At 37.1% G+C, this 21,734-nt stretch overlaps 1 protein-coding gene across 2 annotated transcripts in view; it reads left to right on the forward strand.

Annotated features, from left to right (window-relative positions):
- The window catches only part of ATP7A (ATPase copper transporting alpha), a 127,225-nt gene that overhangs the window by 55,791 nt on the left and 49,700 nt on the right, over positions 1–21,734 (forward strand). Inside the window, exons 3-5 of one of the 2 annotated variants that reach the window (XM_086387293.1) lie at positions 13,963–14,452; positions 14,976–15,701; positions 20,630–20,836. In XM_086387293.1, the coding sequence (XP_086243419.1) occupies positions 13,963–14,452; positions 14,976–15,701; positions 20,630–20,836 (1,423 nt within the window). The remainder of the gene's footprint in view (positions 1–13,962; positions 14,453–14,975; positions 15,702–20,629; positions 20,837–21,734) is intronic. The other variant, XM_086387294.1, reaches the window with a different exon arrangement.

Consider the following 21,734-nt stretch of genomic DNA (forward strand, 5'->3'; position numbering starts at 1 on the left):
GTCATTGCTAAGAAATCTTGACCTTACCCAAGATCACAAAGATTTTACACCTGTGTCTTCTAAAAGATTTTACATTTAGATCTATGATCCATTTTAATTAATTAATCCATAATCTGTATACATTATGAAGTATGAGTTGAGGTTAATTGTCTTAAATATGGATGTCCAGTTTGCTAAGCAGCTCTATTTGTTGAAAAGTTTATTTTTTCCCCATTGAATTGCCTTTGCACCTTTGTTGAAGCTCAATTTACCATATACTTATGGATATATTTCTGTATACTCTGTTCTGGTCTATTGATCTGTGTGTCTGTCCTGTAAATATCACACAATCTTGATTATTGTAGCTTTGTAATGAACCTTAAAATCAAGTAGTATAATTTCTCAACTTTGTTATTTTTCATAATTGTTTTGGCTATTCTATTTTCTTTCCCTGTACACATAAATTTTAGAATCAGTATATAGGTTTCTACAAAAATATAGCCTGGGATTTTGACTGTGACTGTGTTGATTCTATAGATCTATTTGGATAGAATTAACATCTTAATAATATTAAGTATTCAAACCTTTGTACATGATATAGTTCTCCATTTATTTAGGTATTCCTTATCAGGGATCTGTAGTTTTCATTGTACAGATCCTGCATATATTTTATTAAACTTACATTAAATATTTTCTGTTTTTAGATGATGTTTAAATGGTACTTTTTAAAAAATTTTAATTTCAGTTCATTACAAACATACAGAAATGCGGTTGGTTTTTGTATGTTGACTTTGTATCCTGAACTTTGCTAAACTGTCATTAAATCTGTTAGCTTCTCTGTAGATTCTTTGAGATTTTCCACATAAGCAATTATATCATCAGGGCATAAAAATAGTTTTATTTCTTCCTTTCTAGTCTGTATGTCTTTTATTCATTTTCTGTCTAGAACTTCCATTACAATTTTTAATAGGAGTGTTGAAAGTGAACATTTGTGTCTTGTTCCTGATTAAGGGGGAAAACATTGTCCTTCACCTTTAAGTATTGTATTAGTGTAGGGTTTTGTAGATGCCCTGTATCAGGTTAAGGAAATTCTTTCCTCTTCCTGGTTTTCTGAGAGCTTTTATTTGTAATCATGAATAGATGTTGAATTTTTTCAAGTGCTTTTTCTACATCTAGAGGTGATCATATTGTTTTTCTTCCTTAAGGCTGTTAATATGGTGAATTACATTGATTGATTTTCAAATGTTATACTAGCCATGCATTCCCAGGATAAGCCCAACTTGGTCAAATAATAGTTTTAATGAAAAATTTCAAACATACACAGAAGTACAACTTGTACCTGTCACCCACAGAATTCCTTGCTCTTTATTTTCATGACAGCATCATTTGATTTTGATAATGTATTTTGCTGATGCTTTTGAAGATTTGTTCTGGGCCTTCCTGCCTGTTGTACTTTGTTTAAGGTAGAGGTCCCTGACTCTGCTTAGTCGCTCAGTCATGCCCAATTCTTTGCGACCCCATGGACTGCAGCATGCCAGGCTCCTCTGTTCATGTGTATGTTCCAGGCAAGAATACTGGATGGGTTGCCATGCCCTCCTCTGGGGATCTTCCCAATTCAGGGACCGAACCTAGGTCTCCCACACTGTGGAAGGATTCTTTACCATCTGAGCCACCAGGAAATCCCTGACTAATGGATTGGAAATTCCTAGTATATCTCCATGCCATTTTCAAGCCTTTTTGCTGCCCCCTGTCCATTTCCTTTTTTCTTGTCACTCTTCAGAATTCTCAGCATTGTTTGGAGCATAATTTCAGCAGTCTTTCCCATGCTTCATTCAGTTTGGTTCCCCACTTGTTCTCTCCTATTTCTCTTCAACTTGTATCCCAGGGCCCAAAGACGTTAACAATATCTCCTTGCCAAAAGTTTGGGGATTTCTACTATAATGATGTTAATATATGGAGGCTTTTTCTTAAATATACTGTGAAATGCTGACTCTTCAACATGTTTATTTTTATTTCCAGGGCTTAATGAGTCAATGTGTAATTTTAACTGAGTTGTGTCTTCATTTGTATAATGTACTTATTGTTTTAATATATTGTTTAAGCTTTCATCATCATTAAAACAACTTTATATTGGTTGTGGTTCTATTTACTGGAAGTTTTCTGTAATTTTTCCTTTATTCAGTATTCATTACAATGATGACAGAAAGTTAATGCAACTTTGGAATTTGATCAGCTTGCATCAGTCCTAAAAAGGTTTTTCTTTGACTAGTTCAGATCCATATGCAAAAGATAAATTTTAGACATGCTGCCCAGAATAGATGTAAATATTCTAAAGGGAACTTTATCTAACTGGACATCAGATTTACTACAGGATTTAGAATTAGGAATCTGATGGATTCTAATAATAAGAAGCTCATTACATATTTTAAATGCTCGAATCATTAAATTCGAGCATACACCAGAATGCTTTGTGTATCTCCAGATCAAATACTTATGGGAGTTCTTTCTTTTAATCTTAATCTAAACATTAAGTTTTTACCCCTTCTTCAGAGATTTCAGATGGATTTTAGCTTTTCAGTGAAGTACGGGATTCATGCTTTCTTGTCCTTACAGTGTTCTTGTCTGTGATTCATACGTCTCATAAGATCTTAAGCAAATTAGCTTCAGTTTGCCTTGTTTTTATTACCAAAAAATTGGCTAATTGGCACATAGTGATATTTCATGGAATTTGATACAAAATTTCACCACATGTTGTGCTGCCAATATGTTGACAGTTATTTTCTACATCTGAAACTCTACGTGTTTTTTTCCATGTCTAAATCTTATATTCATCTTGGCCAGAGAGGACAAAGTAAACTGTATCCATTTTACTATTTGGGAAGAAAGTACTGTTTCTCATTTGCTTACTAAACTACACACTCTGGTCAGATGAGACTATGTTGATGGTTGTGGCAGGAAAATCTTTCTTTACATAGTGTAATATGCTTTTTGCTGAGTTTTCTGTCCTGTAGGTATCCATGTGAATACTTAGTTTTCACTTTCACATGCTCCAAATGTAGGGTTTCCTCTGATTCTCCAGGCAAGGATACTGGAGTGGGTTGCCATGCCCTCCTTCAGGGGATCGTTCTGACCCAAGAGTCAAACCAGTGTCTCTTACATCTCCTGCACTGGCAGGCAGGTTCTTTACCACTAATGCCACCTGGGAAGCCTCATTTACCATCTACCTTGGCATAACTACAATCTTAGAGGCTTTCTGATTGCCTCCTCCCCTCCTCCCTGGCCTAAGGACATGGCTGCCTTTAATTTGTTTTGAAGAGAGAGCCAAGTTGGAAAAGCTGAGAGATGACAGGTAACTTTTATTAACTCTACTACAGGTTTTCTCCAAAGTGTTTGTATTCAAAATACTCAAATTTATAAAAATATTTTGCAATTTTTCACTAATTGTAACTGTCCAAAAATCAGACAGATATTTTTGCAATTTGTTAATTAGAAAAGAGGATGGAAAAAATAGCTCTGCAACCTTCGGTCTCAAAACTTTAAAAATGAATAATTTAATTTCAGTGAATAAGTATGACATCTGTACCTGACTTATCCTCAAGTGAAATCAATTAAACTTCTCCACTTGAGCTGAAATGGCTGGTGCTAGGGGCCAGGAAAGATATAAGCATCTGAATGGAGAGTTCCAAAGAATAGCAAGGAGAGATAAGAAAGCCTTCCTCAGCGATCAATGCAAAGAAATAGAGGAAAACAACAGATGGGAAAGACTAGAGATCTCTTCAAGAAAATTAGAGATACCAAGGGAACATTTCATGCAAAAATGGGCTCGATAAAGGACAGAAATGGTATGGACCTAAGAGAAGCAGAAGATATTAAGAAGAGGTGGCAAGAATACACAGAAGAACTGTACAAAAAAGATCTTCACGACCCAGATAATCCTGATGGTGTGATCACTGACCTAGAGCCAGACATCCTGGAATGTGCAGTCAAGTGGGCCTTAGAAAGCATCACTACAAACAAAGCTAGTGGAGGTGATGGAATTCCAGTTGAGCTATTCCAAATCCTGAAAGATGATGCTGTGAAAGTGCTGCACTCAATATGCCAGCAAATTTGGAAAACTCAGCAGTGGCCACAGGACTGGAAAAGGTCAGTTTTCATTCCAATCCCAAAGAAAGGCAATGCCAAAGAATGCTCAAACTACTGCACAATTGCACTCATCTCACATGCGGTAAAGTAATGCTCAAAATTCTCCAAGCCAGGCTTCAGCAATATGTGAACCGTGAACTTCCAGATGTTCAAGCTTGTTTTAGAAAAGGCAGAGGAACCAGAGATTAAATTGCCAAAATCCGTGGGATCATGGAAAAAGCAAGAGAGTTCCAGAAAAACATCTATTTCTGCTTTATTGACTATGCCAAAGCCTTTGACTGTGTGGATCACAATAAACTGTGGAAAATTCTGAAAGAGATGGGAGTACCAGAGCACCTGACCTGCCTCTTGAGAAACCTATATGCAGGTCAGGAAGCAACAGTTAGAACTGGACATGGAACAACAGACTGGTTCCAAATAGGAAAAGGAGTACGTCAAGGCTGTATATTGTCACCCTGCTTATTTAACTTCTATGCAGAGTACATCATGAGAAACGCTGGACTGGAAGAAGCACAGGCTGGAATCAAGATTGCTGGGAGAAATATCAGTAACCTCAGATATGCAGATGATACCACCCTTATGGCAGAAAGTGAAGAGGAACTAAAAAGCCTCTTGATGAAAGTGAAAGTGGAGAGTGAAAAAGTTGGCTTAAAGCTCAACATTCAGAAAACGAAGATCATGGCATCTGGTCCCATCACTTCATGGGAAAACAGTGGAAACAGTGTCAGACTTTATTTTTTGGGGCTCCAAAATCACTCCAGATGCTGATTGCAGCCATGAAATTAAAAGACGCTTACTCCTTGGAAGAAAAGTTATGACTAACCTAGACAGCATATTGCAAAGCAGAGACATTACTTTGCCAACAAAGGTCTGTCTAGTCAAGGCTATGGTTTTTCCAATAGTCATGTATGGATGTGAGAGTTGGACTGTGAAGAAGGCTGAGGGCCGAAGAATTGATGCTTTTGAACTGTGGTGTTGGAGAAGACTCTTGAGAGTCCCTTGGACTGCAAGGAGATCCAACCAGTCCATTCCGAAGGAGATCAGCCCTGGGATTTCTTTGGAAGGAATGATGCTAAAGCTGAAACTCCAGTACTTTGGCCACCTGATGCGAAGAGTTGACTCATTGGAAAAGACTCTGATGCTGGGAGGGATTGGGGGCAGGAGGAGAAGGGGATGACAGAGGATGAGATGGCTGGATGGCATCACTGACTCGATGGACATGAGTCTGAGTGAACTCCGAGAGTTGGTGATGGACAGGGAGGCCTGGCGTGCTGCGATTCATGGGGTCGCAGAGAGTCAGACATGATTGAGCAACTGAACTGAACTGAGGGGCAGAATAGAAGCTAGGTCTTACTAATTAAGTGTGTGCTAATTTCAGTAAAGCTGTTTTAACCATCTAGAAACTAGTTCACATAGTTTTTCTCCAAATTACTTAGGTTCTTATTGTCTACTGCCAACTAATGTATTTTCCAAAACCCTCAACTCTCTGACAAACTGGTTTAGATTATTAAATTTTCCCTGTTATCTATGTAAAGCTAAAGGATGACATTCTCTTTGACATTTGCAAGTACATTCCTGTATAAATTTTCCCCTAGAGACTTATTGCACCCCACTCATATGTAAGGCTGCTACGTTTACTGCATCTTCCCAGAATTCACCTCTGCTTAATATGACCTATCTAAAGTCAGAAAAATGCAATTAAATTGAATTATGCTGTACAAGAAAAGTAGCAGAAGTATAACATGAAAGCACTTTGTGTTATCAACAGTGATTTATATGGATCCTAGTGACAGATACTTAAGGCTGTACTTTCCTGAGTACATTCATAATTTGTTTGCTAAAAATGAAGGTAGACATGCTTTTTCTGCCTTTTCCAGCTCTGCCTCTACAGTCAAAAGCCCATATGATAGAGTATACTAGTAATCCTTCTTCTTTTCTCCTTCCTTTAAAAAGTATATTACTAAGTGTTGCTTTCTAGGCCCAGAGACAGATTTATGGTGAAGTTAAGCTTAAGTGTCAGAGCCTGCCACTTGCATCTTCCCCTTCTAAGACCTGGAAGGAATTGTAGCAGTGTTCCCATGGTTATCTGTTTTTGTGAAAGTAAAATAATTTAACCACAATCTTTTAAATCCATTGTCTACTTCCACTTCGACCCACCTCTTTTAGACTTCCCTTTTATGTAAGTAGTATTGGATGTGCCATAGGCATTTTGGGGATCTGATTAATAGGCTGAATTGAGGATATGTTTAGTTTGGGGTTAGTAAAATATTTGGCTGTAAGGGGCTTCCCAGGTGGTGCTAGTGGTAAAGAATCTGCCTGCCAATGCAGGAGACACATGAGATGCAGGAGACATGGGTTCGATCCCTGGGTCAGGAAGAAGGGAATGGAGAAGGGAATGGCTACCCACTCCAGTATTCTTGCCTGGAGAATTTAATGGACAGAGGAGCTGGGCAGGCTACAATCCATGGGGTCGCAAAGAGTCAGACATGACTGAGCATGCGTGCGCACATGGGCATGCACGCACATACACACACGGTTCTTAGTTGCTTCTGTGTATAATGAAATTTGTGCTACAGGTTCTGGTAGGATAATGTCCTTACCACCCATGATGCCAACTCACCAGGGTCATGGCACAAAGGAGTTAGGGCCTAGTGTAAAAGTGATAAATGAGTGTTATCAATTCAAAGAGTATTTAAAACTAGTTCACTGCACAAGTAAACTTTTCTGAAATGCCCTGAGATCTTATTGTTCATATATGAAAGAAACTTGATAGTTTTCCCAAATTTGACAATCATATATAAAATGATTTTACAAAATCACTGTTAAATGAAGCAGCAGAGTACATATATAGCCAAACTTGTAGAAAGAGAAAATATTATACAGGTGTAGGAGGTATTATTAATAAAAAAGTTACTTTAGTGGATTTTATGGTATTTGGTAAGTTTCAAAACTTTATAACTTGTAATTTTGTTACTCATTTAGAATATTTACATTTGTACAGATGTTTTTTCATTTATAGTTTTGTGCTATTTTCCTTAATGAAGGTCCCTCAAAATGCTTACATTTCAGAGGCCACAAAAGGTGGATTCACCTCTTTCTAGGCACTGTATGGAGAATTGTCCTTGTCCGAACATAATTTATGGTCAGAATGCAGCTTAAGATGTTAACACATAAATATTGGTCACTTCTCAAAGACTGTTAAGGTTTAAATTTTCTGGATCATAGTTTCTGAGATTATAATTAAGACTAATGTGTAATCAATTCAGGAGAAGGCAATGGCACCCCACTCCAGTACTCTTGCCTGGAAAATCCCATGGATGGAGGAGCCTGGTGGGCTGCAGTCCATGGGGTCTCGAGGAGTCGGACACGACTGAGCGATGTCACTTTCACTTTTCACTTTCCTGCATTGGAGAAGGAAATGGCAACCCACTCCAGTGTTCTTGCCTGGAGAATCCCAGGGACTGGGGAGCCTGGTGGGCTGCCATCTATGGGGTCGCACAGAGTCGGACATGACTGAAGTGACTTAGCAGCAGCAGCAGCAGTAGTCAGTTCAGAAACCAGATTTAAAGAGGACATTGTTTCAGCTAAGTCTTGGAGCTGTTTGTTGTATTTGGAATAAAACTCTGATATGAATTAATAAAGTTATGATGTTAAAGTCAAAGAGATGTTTGTTGTGTTTGGAATAAAACTCTGATATGAATTAATATAATTGTGATATTAAATTGAGTATGATTGTTTTATTTAAAAAATGTTGCAGTGGAACAGATTAGAGATTTAATTAACAGGATTCAAGGCAAGTGAATAGTCAAGAAGTCTCTAATTTTGAAATAAGTAGAATGAATATGATTATACCTCTTTGCAGCTTCAGCATTTAAATATATTTGGGGTATTATGTCTTAAATTGCAAAGTTTATAAATGAGTGTTATACTTTTGTTCTGCCAAGACTGTAGACTTTAAAGAGATTAACTTGAAGCTTTATTTAATCACCCCAGTGGTCTGTTCAGGGGGAAAATAAAATGGGTAGATAATGTGAAGGTCTTTCTCTGAGATTGGCCTTTTTGAAAGTGGTAATGTAACATTAAATTTAGTTAGATGTAAGCACCAAATGACTCTAAAGGTTAATTCCTTATTAACAGATTACTTTGTCCTTGAAACTTAACTGCATTTTGTGTGCTTTTTCCTTTACTCAGATAAAGGCTGCAGTCCATTTTCCTAAAACAGACTATCCTTTAAAAAAATGACCACTTAGGTAATTCCCTGGCAATTCAGTGGTTAGGACTCACTGCTGAGGGCCTGGGTTTAATCCCTGGCCAGGGAACTAAGATCCCACAAGCTGCACAGTGTGGCCAAAAAAAACCAATCTAGATGCTAGCTGTTACCAAGTTCATCCTGTGGATCAATACATTCCTTGCTCCCCTTAATATTAACTATTTTTTTTAATTATTGGAAAAGTAACATATGTCCAGAGTAAAATCCCCTTCCCAAAAGAAACCAGTTATCAATTTCCTATGTATGAATTCTCCTAGAAATAGACTGAATATAAGATGAATAACATTTGTAGATCTATATGCTGACTTGAACAACCTAGGTTTGAACTGCACGGGTCCACTTATACACATTTTTTCAATAAATATGTGTTATAGTACTACACGATCTGTGGTTGGTTGAATCCGAGAGTGTGAAACTGAGGATATGGAGGGCCAAATGTAAAGTTATACATGAGGTGGGTGCCCACATCCCCATCTCCTTGTTGTTTAAGGGTTAACTGTGTATATATGTGTGTGTATATCTCCTTTTTATATAAATGGAAGCATACTGTATACATACTGTTCTAACCTTGCTTTTTTTCACCTAGCAAATACATCTTATTGTTTCCTGTCAGCATACAGAAATCCGTCTTTATTTCTATTTGGAACTTTTTCCCTCTAACATTTGGTATGGCAAATGATGATAGTCCATTGAACATTTCTTTTTTTCAAATGCTGTATTACAGTAATATAGGCATTTTGCCTTGTATAAATTCTTAGGTAATAAATGGCCATCCATGAAGATGTAGAATCAGTTATTCAAACAGGCTTAGGTTTCTGATTTAGTTGAACCAAGGATCAAAGAAATATCAAATCCAAGGTTAAAAACTAGCAGTAAAGGAATCATGTAAAGAAGGACTTTTACTATTTCCTTTCTTTGTATATAAATTTTTATAATGAATAATCATTCATTAGTTACATAATTTTTGAAGAAAATGAAATTATATTAGTAATGAAAATTCAGACAAAACACTCAATTTACAGAAAAACAATACTACAACTTAAACTAACAAAATCTCCACATCTTTTTCATTTTAAAACATTTGACCTTTGAATTTTTAGAGTGGTTTTGGGCTGTTGTCTTAGTCTCTAAGAATTGTCTTTTGCTAGTTCATACATTGATTTAAAATTTTTAAGTTGTAACTTTTATTTAGGTTGGTCAAATTGGATAAAATCAATAGAACTCGATGTCTTCCTCTTATACTTTAATTTTCAGTATCCTTTATTGAAACATCAGAGTGTTACTCAGTTAAAATATATATATTATTCTTTCAGCAAACAGTAATAAAATTTGTATTGTGACATATGTAATATAAATGGGATTCCTATTATGTATTTTATATAGTATTTAGTTGGCCAAATATATTGTGCAAGAAGAATCAGATATATTAGAAATTCAAGATTATTGATAAATCATTTTACTTTTCTGAGTTTAGTCTCTGTAGAAGGACAGGATCCTTTCAAGCTCCCGCAAAACCTCTGAGTCCCTCTATATTGAGTTGTTATGAAAATGTTAGCAAATAGGCTTTAAACCATTTGAGGATTTCCCCACTGGCTTAGAAGCATGCTAATCTGAATTTATTATGTTGACGTATCAATTAACTCCTGGGGGGATAAAAAGGAATTTCAGTGTGCTAAAGCAAAGTACCTTTCCCAAAGTGACTTTTAAAAATGGGGAAATGTTAGAATATACTAATTGTCAAATCTTGGTAAAAACCTAAAGAAATACATTCTCTTAGTCATTTTTTTATTTAAACTGGTATGGGAGAAGATATGAAATGTAGAGGGGAAAAGTAAACATAGAACTAAAATTTAGTTCACACACTAGAAATATTTCATACTTATCAGGTATTTTTATTTATAAGTCACAAATTGCTCAAATCACACACATAGAATTTTGGTTTTTTAAGGAGATCAAAGATCATCTAGCCTCATCATTTATAAATGGAAAGAGTATGGACTTTGGAGTTACAGAGACATACATTTGAATTCTAGCTCTTTAATTTTCTTGCTGAGTTTCTTGGGCAATTTATTCAGTGTCCTAGCCTTCAGATAGGAAATTGGATCACCTTTTATTATCAGATGAGAAGGAATACACAAAAGAAAATATACTAATGACAACCCAAGAAGTGGTAATAACACAGTTTTTAGCTTTTGTAGAAAATTAGAACTCAAAAGAACTGTCTTTCAAGAAACTTAAGCCCTTAGATTTGTCTTAAGTTTCTTACTTGAGAATAGATGATGCAGCCTTTTTATATTTATGCAAATTATACAGAAATTACATACAGATAAAGTATACGATGCTTGAATTTCATGTTTTAGACATTTCAGTAGACAAATAACTCCTTATGCATTAAAATAATGGATCTTCACAATATCTATGGACAGCACCCTCTACACCTCTGTAAATACTGTTGAGGACACAGAGCGTGTTTGGTTTCTTTTCTTCTTTCACTCCTGTTGCTGCTGCTAAGTTGCTCCAGTCGAGTCCGACTCTGTGCGACCCCAGAGACGGCAGCCCACCAGGGTCCCCCGTCCCTGGGATTCTCCAGGCAAGAACACTGGAGTGGGTTGCCATTTCCTTCTCCAATGCAGGAAAGTGAAAAGTGCAAGTGAAGTCGCTCAGTCGTGTCCGACTCCTAGCAACCCCATGGACTGCAGCCTACCAGGCTCCTCCGTCCATGGGATTTTCCAGGCAAGAGTACTGGAGTGGGGTGCCATCGCCTTCTCCGTCTTTCACTTCTACCTTCATCTAAATATAGCGAACAGTGCACCATCTTGAGTCCTTCATAAGAGCCACATTTATAGATTATAGATTTTAGACTTGGATGTTTATTTTCAGGGGAACTATTGATAAAATAGAAACATAGTTCCTCTGGGAAAAAGCAAAACAACATTGATTCCTAGTGAAAGATTCTGAGAAGAAAAACAAGCAGTTGAAACTTCAGAGCACTGTGGGGAATAGGCGAAGGTGGTTTGCGTTGGTGGTGATCAAGGAGAGTGGCACAGACCCAGAATCAGACAGATTGCTCCCAGCAATTTCCAGTTCTTTGGAGTCTGTGCTTGCTTTTACTCACCATTGGATCCCTAGCAGCTAGCACGTAATAGGTATTCAGTAAATGTTTGTTAAGTAAATCAGTGCTATTTTAGCTTCCTGCTCAAGGATTTGGCATCCAGAATAGTATTGTGATAAACACTTTGTGAATTTCCTCTTACACAAAGGTGCTGCCTGTTTTTGTTTCCTTTGAGACTTTGGGCTTGAAAAATCTCTTTGATATCTAACATTCAGAGGAAAAGTCAAGTGCTGTTATCCCAAAGGGGAACATTTTTTTGTGCTAGGTATGGTTGACCTGGCCTTAAAAAACACAAATAGAAGTTACTAAATAAGGAAGTGTTTTCTGGTTTGCAGCATGAAAACAACATAGGATAATACAACTTTTTTGTATAGTATTTTATATACATAGTTTCATTGGTTTTTTTTATGTCTTTTATATCTAGAAGACAGGCTATGGCAATAAAAAGTATAGCAAATCATCGGGTGATAAAGTGATTTTTGCTTTTAAAAATCAATTTTCACAACACTTCCTCATTGGGTATGTTGGTAAATTGAAATTTGGCAGGGGGAGTGGGGGATTAGCTCAAAATCAGGACTTGTTTATGAGATACCAGATATATTTAAGCCTAGAGGGGGGAAAATTCCCCTTCCCTTTTTTAAAAGTTTGGCACTTGATCAGAAGTAGAGTAGTACATAGAGCAGTACTGTCCAATGGAACATTCTGTAATGATGAAAATGTTCTGTATTTACTCTGTCCCTTGTGGCAGCAACATTGGCCATTGAACACTAGAAATGTGGCTAATGCAATTGAGGAACTGAATTTTTTAATCTTTTCATTTTTGTTTTTAAAATTATACCCCCATATTGACTTCTTTTTGGCATACAGTTCTGTGAATTTTTTGTTTGTTTGCTTGCTTGCTTTTTTAAGGTTTGGTTAATTTTAACACATGTATAGATTAATTTGGAGAAGTAAATGGCAACCCACTCCAGTACTCTTGCCTGGAGAATCCCATGGACAGAGGAGCCTGGCGGGCTACAATCCATGGGGTCACAAAGAGTCGGACACGACTGAGCGACTAACACACATAGATTAATTTAACTACCCCAAGCCAGGACAGCACAGTTCTATCACCCACGTCACTCCAAAATGATTCTTCTCTAAATGCAAATATAACTATGTCATTCCCCTGCTTAACTTTTCCATGACTCTCTATTACCTATAGAATAAAGTACAGATGATTATTGGCGTACAAGAGCCCCCATGATAAAGCAGTTACCTAATTATGCAGCCTTTCATTTTTCTCTAATTTTGTGTTTACATTTGTCATGAGTTCCCTGCTTCAAATGTCCTTGCTAATTTCTGTTATTCCTTTAACATTCAGGTATTATCTCCCCTAAGAAGCTTTTTTGACACACATTCCCAGGGATGAATGGGTGTTCATTTTCTCTGTCCTCTGTTCTAGCATTGCTCCCTGTGACTATGTCATGATCAGCTTTGTATCATGAGAATCTTAGTTCCTGGCACATATAATAAGTGTTTGATAAATATTGGTTTTTCAGTGTTTACTTTTATATGACTTACTGCTTCAAAGAACTACTTTCCTGTTTACTCATATGATCCTTATAATAACCCTGGAAGATAGTAGAGCACATTTCTTCATTTTTATGATGGTAGGGCTAGTGAGTGTGGTTAACTAATAAGTGGAGAATTGACACTGGAGCTCAAATCTTCTGACTCTCAACCCAGTTTTGTGTGTGTGTGTGTGTGTGTGTGTGTATGTATGACTACTTCATAAATCTTTATAACCCATATGTTACCCAAAGAGATGCAGGGTAAGATGTCCAGGTAGTAGTTAAATTATATTCAGTTGCTGAGCTTTAAGAATACAATCATTATTTTAATAATCAAATCAGGAAAAATTATATATTCTTATTTTGCACAAAAGTAATACTGGACTATAGTGACTTAGAAGGTTATAGAAATACTTGCTACGAAACCCTATGAATATTGCCTTCATAAACCAGCATGTTTATACCTTTTCTTGCAACAAGTTTATCTTAATTGAACATTTTAAAACTTTAAACTTGATTTCCAATTTGTTTTATGTAGCTGATCCTCTTTCCTGAAATTATCTTTTGAATTGGTAGAATGCTAAGTGTTGGAATACTTTGTGAAAGGAGATGAAGAGTAGTTTGTTCTCTGTTATGAAATTCTAGGGTGTGTTTGTCTGTGCACGTTTCAAATGCCTAATCATTACCTGAGTCAAGTACACCTACATAGAGCTTTACCATTCCTGTAGGTACATAAGACATTTTGTGCTGCTTTCTAAAGTGACTAGGAAAGATGAGAACTAATAAAGAAACTCTATTTGATTTAATTATTTGTTTCATTCTTTACGGTGGTGTAATGATTGATAATTTTAAGTTCCATATCATAAAATTTAATTAAAATGACTTCTGCAATTTCCTTCCAAAAGGTTTCACTGGAAGAAAAAAATGCAACTGTTATTTATGACCCAAAACTACAAACTCCAAAGACCCTGCAGGAAGCTATTGATGACATGGGCTTTGATGCTATTCTCCACAATCCTAAGCCTCTCCCTGTTTTAACTGAAACTGTGTTTCTGACTGTTACTGCTTCACTGGTTCCGCCATGGGACCATATCCAAAGCACATTGCTCAAGACCAAGGGTGTGACAGATATTAAAATTTCCCCTCAGCAGAGAACTGCAGTGGTGACAATAATCCCTTCTATAGTGAATGCCAATCAGATAGTAGAGCTGGTTCCTGATCTCAGTTTAGATACTGGAACTCTGGAAAAAAAGTCAGGAACTTGCGAAGATTATAGTATGGCTCAACCAGGTGAAGTCATGCTGAAGATGAAGGTGGAAGGGATGACCTGCCATTCATGTACTAGCACCATTGAAGGAAAAATTGGGAAACTGCAAGGTGTTCAGCGAATTAAAGGTAATATGACTGATATTGTTTATTTGATTGCTTTGTATGGCTTGGTTTGCTGTTTTGGTCTTTGAACTTTAGCATTTTCCTTTAAGCATGGGTTTTGAATCTCTGGGACTAGAATGTTGCTGCTTCACTGAAGTCTGAGAAACAGTGTATTCCCAGAATTAGTGTCAAGTAAAGTTAATGATTATAATTAAAAGTTACATGAATCTTGAACTAGCATAAATGGCAGCCAAGGTGGCATTCATGGAGTTCAGGGTTCTTAATGCAACATACCTAGGATCCTCTTGACCTCTGTTTCTATTCAGGCATGCAGAAACTTGGAGACCGCAGATACAGTGGTCACATCTTTTGCTTTTTTCTAGTCCACATCAGTAAAATTTTCTGAAAAGAACAGAATTATTTTAAGAAAGGATAATGACAACAATGAGAGAGAAACAATTATGTGTGGTATTAATTTGGTCTACAGAATGTTTTCTGAAGTGGCCCAGGAATAACTGAATTAAATGTTTTTCTTTTTATTAACTAGTTTCCTTGGACAATCAAGAAGCTACTGTTGTTTATCAACCCCATCTTATCACAGCAGAGGAAATAAAAAAGCAGATTGAAGTTGTGGGCTTTACAGCATTCATCAAAAAACAGCCCAAGTACCTCAAATTGGGAGCTATTGACATAGAACGTCTAAAGAACACACCAGTCAAATCCTCAGAAGGATCACAGCAAAAGAGTCCATCATACACCAGTAATTCAACAGTCATTTTCACCATAGATGGCATGCATTGTAAATCATGTGTGTCAAATATTGAAAGTGCTTTATCTACACTCCAACATATAAGCAGTGTAGTAGTTTCTTTAGAGAATAAATCTGCCATAGTAAAGTACAATGCAAGTTTAGTCACTCCAGAAACACTGAGAAAAGCAATAGAGGCCATATCACAAGGGCAATATAGAGTTAGTAGTGCAAGTGAAATTGAGAGTACCTCAAACTCTCCCTCCAGCTCATCTCTTCAAAAGAGTCCTTTGAACATAGTTAGCCAGCCTCTAACTCAAGAAACTGTGATAAACATTGATGGCATGACTTGTAATTCGTGTGTGCAGTCTATTGAAGGTGTCATATCAAAAAAGGCAGGTGTAAAATCCATACAAGTATCACTTGCAAATGGCAAAGGGACTGTTGAGTATGATCCTTTACTAACCTCTCCAGAAACCTTGAGAGAAGCAATAGAAAACATGGGATTTGATGCTTCCTTGTCAGGTAATTATCATTTTTTTTCTTTGATTCCTCTAATGTTCTTTTATTTATACTTTGCTAATTCTTTTGGCTTTTATCAGTGAAAAATAAGTACTAGGCACTGCAGTTCTACTTTTTGAAAATATGACATGTCAGCAGCATATATGAAGCATATATAAAGATGCATAATGATGTTTGCATAATTATATAGAAACTAGAAACATTAAATAAAGCATGATACCTCCATATGAGGAAATGCTCTGAAGCCATAAAAATTATGGTGTTGAAGATACTTAATGCCACGGGAAAGTGAGATATTTTGTTAAATGAAAAAGCAAGTGAAAAAGTCATGGTCAAAATTTTATAAACACATGTATAAGGATTTATGCTATGTATATGTTATTTATGTATATGACTAAAATTCCTGGTAGAATATGAACAAAATTTTAATCGTAGTTATTTTTGAGTGGTAGGATAAAGGTGATAATTTGTTTTCATTGTGCTTTCCTATGTATTTTAAGTGTTTTGTGACAGGGTTATATGTATATTTGTATGTATTTATGTATATATAAAATGGGAGAAGCAAATGTTATTTTAAAAGAAAAAATAGAGCTTCAAATGTAGAAAACAAACTTATGGTTACCAGGGGATAAGGGGAGGAGGGATAAATTGGGAGATTCGGTTGACATATACACACTATTATATATAAAACAGATAACTAATAAGAACCTGCTGTGTAGCCCAGGGAACTCTACTCAATGCTCCGTAATGGCCTATATGGGAAAAGAATCTTAAAAAAAAAAAAAGAGTGGATATATGTATATGTATGGCTGATTCACTATGCTGTACACTTGAAACTAACATTGTAAATCAACTATATTGCAAACAAAAATTTTAAAAAGAAAATGAAAATAGTAGAGATAAATAGTAGAATTTAAGCTGTGGTTTCAAATTTAGGCATTCTAATTAACCTGACTCTAGAACTGGCCCAAAGTCTTCCTGTTTTCTGGCAGCTCTTACCTTGAACTGAAACCAGAGATGTATATCCAATGGAATTTGCCCATGTGAACTTGTTTTGAACTAGAATTGAACCTAGCCTCTAATTAAACTGGAAATTCCCTAAATGAAATTTCTTGCTCTGAATATTAATAGAAAAGTTGAATAACTAATTTCTAGACAGTGTCATTGGACTTCCCCGGTGTCTCAGCGGTAAAGAATCCACTTGCAGTGCAAGAGACATGGGTTCAGTTGCAGTGTCAGGCAGATCCTTTGGATGAGGGCATGGCAACCCACTCCAGTATTCTTGCCTGGGAAATCCCATGGACAGAAGAGCAGAGTCAGACATGACTTAGAGACTAAGCAGCAACAATAACAAACATGTTAAAAGCCATAATGAATAGGTAGAAAACCTTGGCAAAGTGATTGTGACCGTAAAATAACTTATGAATTGTGACTACAGTAACCCATATTATTGGGATAAAAAGTTAATATCAATTGACTGCATTGTGTGTTTCTGCTATAGATCAATCAGAGTTTAAGATGCCACCAGAATTGTGGCTGCCCATTTTCTGAATGCTAGTGTCAACTCTGGTCCAGGCTTCATAGTCTACCACTCTGAAACCTGTTCCTATAGACTTAGAGGGATCATTGCATTTCACCTTCATGTCATACCAGTCCTGGGTGGACCATAAATGTTAATAAAGGAAATAGAAATATAGGAGGTGCTTTTTATCATGACCATCAATATCGTCGTTATCGTGAAAAGATATATATGAAGTTGTCTTCACTAACCAATTAAACAAAATACTCAATTAAATTCCTTTTCCTTTTTTGTAACTTTTTAATCTTTAATTTCAAACTTACAGAAAAACTGCAAGAATAGTACAAAGAATTCCTGTTTACCAGTTTTACTTGGATTCCATTGTTAACACTGTTGCCGCATTTGTTTTATCATTCTTTTTCTCTATCGACAGATAGACATATTTTCAAACACACAATACACACACACGTGTAGCTATCTTTTTCTGAATCATTTGAGAGTAAGTTGCAGACATGATGTTTATAGTTAAACATAAACATAGTTGTTTTTAAGCCATTTTCTGATTATATATTTATTCATATTACTTTAGACTAAACCTGCCAGTTTTGAGGATCAGACTTGAAACCCTTTCTTGAAATTTTTGGATTCTTTTCTGATTGTTGCCTCACATGCAGGAGAGTCAGTCTTCTTTTGAATTCATTTATGGATAAGTAGTGTTGCAGTATTCTTGCCTGGAAAATCCCATGGACGGAGGAGCCTGGTAGGCTGCAGTCCATGGGGTCACTAAGAGTCGGACACAACTAAGGCCTTCACTTTCACTTTTCACTTTCCTGCATTGGAGAAGGAAATGGCAACGCACTCCAGTGTTCTTGCCTGGAGAATCCCAGGGATGGGGGAGCCTGGTGGGCTGCCGTCTATGGGGTCGCACAGAGTCGGACACGACTGAAGCAACTTAGCAGCAGCAGTGTTGCTACAGTTTATAGAAAAGCCAGTTTAAAGAAACTAGCCATTTAATTCACTGTGGCTTTTTAACACCTGTACTGCCTCTGTGAAAGATGGAAGCATTTGCTCTTCTTGCCACATTCACTGGGGTAAAGGTCAAAATTTTTTGAATCTTTGTTGAGAAATCATGCCATTGTAACTAAAAGGGGTTACCTCTATGACTTATTTTAATTCAATACTGTACTTCTAGAGTGTGAAATTGCAGATGGTGTTTTAGTTACTTCTGGTACCTGAAATGGAGAAGGCAATGGCACCCCACTCCAGTACTCTTGCCTAGAAAATCCCATGGATAGAGGAGCCTGCTAGGCTGCAGTCCGTGGGGTCGCTGAGGGTCGGACACGACTGAGCAACTTCATTTTCACTTTTCACTTTCATGCATTGGAGAAGGAAATGGCAACCCACTCCAGTGTTCTTGCCTGGAGAATCCCAGGAACGGGGGAGCCTGGTGGGCTGCCGTCTATGGGGTTGCACAGAGTCGGACACGACTGAAGCGACTTAGCAGCAGCAGCAGCAGGTACCTGAAATAACTAAATTACTCTGGAATAAGACTTAAAGTAATTAGTAATATAAACTTTCTTTTCATTGTCCAAGTTCAAAATTTTAAATCTTCATTATAATTATGATAGAATGAATAAGCTCCTGGCTAGACTAAAATAATGTTTTTTCCCCCACGCCAAAGCTATTTCCTTTGGACAAATGAGCCTCCTTTTTGAATTTTTGGTACTATTTGGTAAATTTTATCCTCTTTGTTCTAAATAATACTCTCGTAATCTGAATGAATATCATTTTCTGAATTGATTCACATATAAGATCAGAGACTGTCTAATTTTGGAATTAGGAGAATCTCATCCTTTGCTATTAAAGTGTCCTTTGCTATACCCAGACTGGCAGTACTGCCATCACTTGGAAGCTTATTGGAACAGAATTTCAGGCCTCACCCTCAATGTACTGAATCAGAATCTGCATTTTAACAAGATCCCCCAGGTGATTGTATGTCAAAATTTAAAAGCCTTTGTTATAACTGATTTGAGAAGTCAGGCTTTTGTTATGAAAGTGGTCAGGCTTTTGTTAAAGTTTCTTCAAAAGATGCCTTTTTTCCGTATCCTAAAAACCAGCTCTGCTATGAAGGGTTTCCTCTATGGACTAGCCAAATAGACTTGAATCAGTTTTTCGCCAAAGGGAAAGAAGTAACACGTAGGTGGAAATTTCCACATCACTTCTTTTCCTCCTTATCTCTGCAGTAGAGATGAAAATCTTTAGCTTTTTTGCAGGTACATGGATGTGCTAAAAAGAATACTTTCTCCCTTCTTGGGAGATGATTAATACTGAAATGGATAAACTAAGTCTCCGCTAAGACTGCAGGGGAGCTTCTGGGATGACAGATGCTTTCCACTGTTTCACAGTCCATAAACATTCTACAGAAAAATTCTCTGATTACTTTGTGAAAAATTAAGATTATTGCTGACTTACTCCTTGCCTCTTCTTCCATTGTCCACCAAAGACATTTTAATTTAAAAAACACTATGTATTATTGTTAAAATTCAAGCATACAGCAGTGTCTATAGAGGAAATTTGTTCATCTTTCTGTTATTCTATTCCTGCTATAACCTCATTCCCCAGAAATAGCCTCTACTAGTAGTTTGCTATGTACCTTCCTAGGCTTCCTTATGCATGTTTTCGTGTATGCACTCTAACAATTTTTAAATGACATTGTACTGCATTGCTGTTTTGCAGATTGCTTTTTGTCCCACTTACACGAATTGCTTTACTGCCAGTATTTAAATCATTAACATAATGATAGAAATTCATTATAAAACAAAGAGCTTTCTATTAATAAACCACTGTCTACTGGAGTTTGAGGTAGAGATAATGGGCTTGAAGATCTTGACATAAAGTTCTGTTTATTCAGCTGGTTCCGATTTTCCCAAGAATTGGGATGGGCAGTGTTGAACTTGGAAGTCACATCCTGGAAAGTGTAAAGATAGCATTGCACAGGGCTCTAGGTCCATGACAGTTTTAAAGGAGTGGATTGACAGTGCCTGGAGAAGGAAATGGCAAGCCACTCCAGTATTCTTGCCTGGAGAATCCTGTGGACAGAGGAGCCTGGTGGGCTGCTGTCCATGGAGTCGCACAGAGTTGGACACGACTGAAGTGACTTAGTATGCATGCATGCATTGGAGAAGGAAATGGCTACCCACTCCAGTATTCTTGCCTGGAGAATCCCAGGGACAGAGGAGCCTGGTGGGCTGCTGTCTGTGGGATCACACAGTGTCGGACACGACTGAAACGACTTAGCAGCAGCAGCTGCAGCAGCGTTGACAGTGCCGGGAAGTGTGTGTGGATCGTGATAAATGACAAGGGTGCAGCTGGAGAATACTTCAAATGAAAAGAATCTTTCCCTGTCCACCAGATACAAATGAGCCATTGGTAGTAATAGCTCAGCCCTCATCAGAAATGCCACTTTTGACCTCAACTAATGAATTTCACACCAAAATGATGACACCAATTCATGACAAGGAGGAGCCAAAGACTTCATCCAAGTGTTATATACAGGTCACTGGTATGACTTGTGCTTCCTGTGTAGCAAACATTGAACGGAATTTAAGACGAGAAGAAGGTAAGACACTCTTAAACTTGCTATTTTATGTACTAATTTGAGAACTCTGTCCTTTTTGTCCTCTTATGTGTTTTGTAACCATGTTTATGATTATTGCCAAGGCCTCATAAAGACTTATCAGTGATTTATAGGACAACCTTGACTTGCTGATAGCCAGTTTTTGTTAGTGTTTTTGTTCCCTTAGATATAGTTCCTGTCTCATTAATCTCATGGCTGCATTTTAATATCGGTGAAATTTGTAGTCAAAGAGCAGAAGGAAAGGAGAAGGCACTGGCACCCCACTCCAGTGCTCTTGCCTAGAAAATCCCATGGATGGAGGAGCCTGGTAGGCTGCAGTCCATGGGGTCGCTAAGAGTCGGACACGACTGAGCGACTTCACTTTCACTTTTCACTTTCCTGCATTGGAGAAGGAAATGGCAACCCACTCCAGTGTTCTTGCCTGGAGAATCCCAGGGACAGGGGAGCCTGGTGGGCTGCCGTCTATGGGGTCACACAGAGTTGGACACGATTGAAGCAACTTAGCAGCAGCAGCAGCAGAAGGAAATACATAAGATTACTATTCTTTATGGACCTTGGCTGCAGTGGATTTTAAGAAACATAAATTTTCTGATAAAGCTATGCTTAAAACTAACAGCTAGAATCCATAATTTTCAGTGTTACTATACCCAGGACAAGCACTGGACCAAAGCCAAGTTTTAGAATTATTCTCTTCCAGCAGTTTGATTACTGATCTTTACTTGTAGTAAGAGTGTTCAAAAGTTACTCAATATTGTGTACAAGTTTTCATTTTTGGTTACAAATTCTTAGAAAATCTGCAATATGTTTTTTTATTTAGTCACACTCAGATGTTTTAGCTTTTAATTTTGCACTCACATTAATGGACTTCATTGCATAGTGT

The sequence above is a fragment of the Bos grunniens genome, chromosome X, assembly GCF_055505025.1.
Source record: "Bos grunniens cultivar Pamir isolate PY7600 chromosome X, Bosgru_T2T1.0, whole genome shotgun sequence".
Lineage (NCBI taxonomy): Eukaryota > Metazoa > Chordata > Mammalia > Artiodactyla > Bovidae > Bos > Bos grunniens.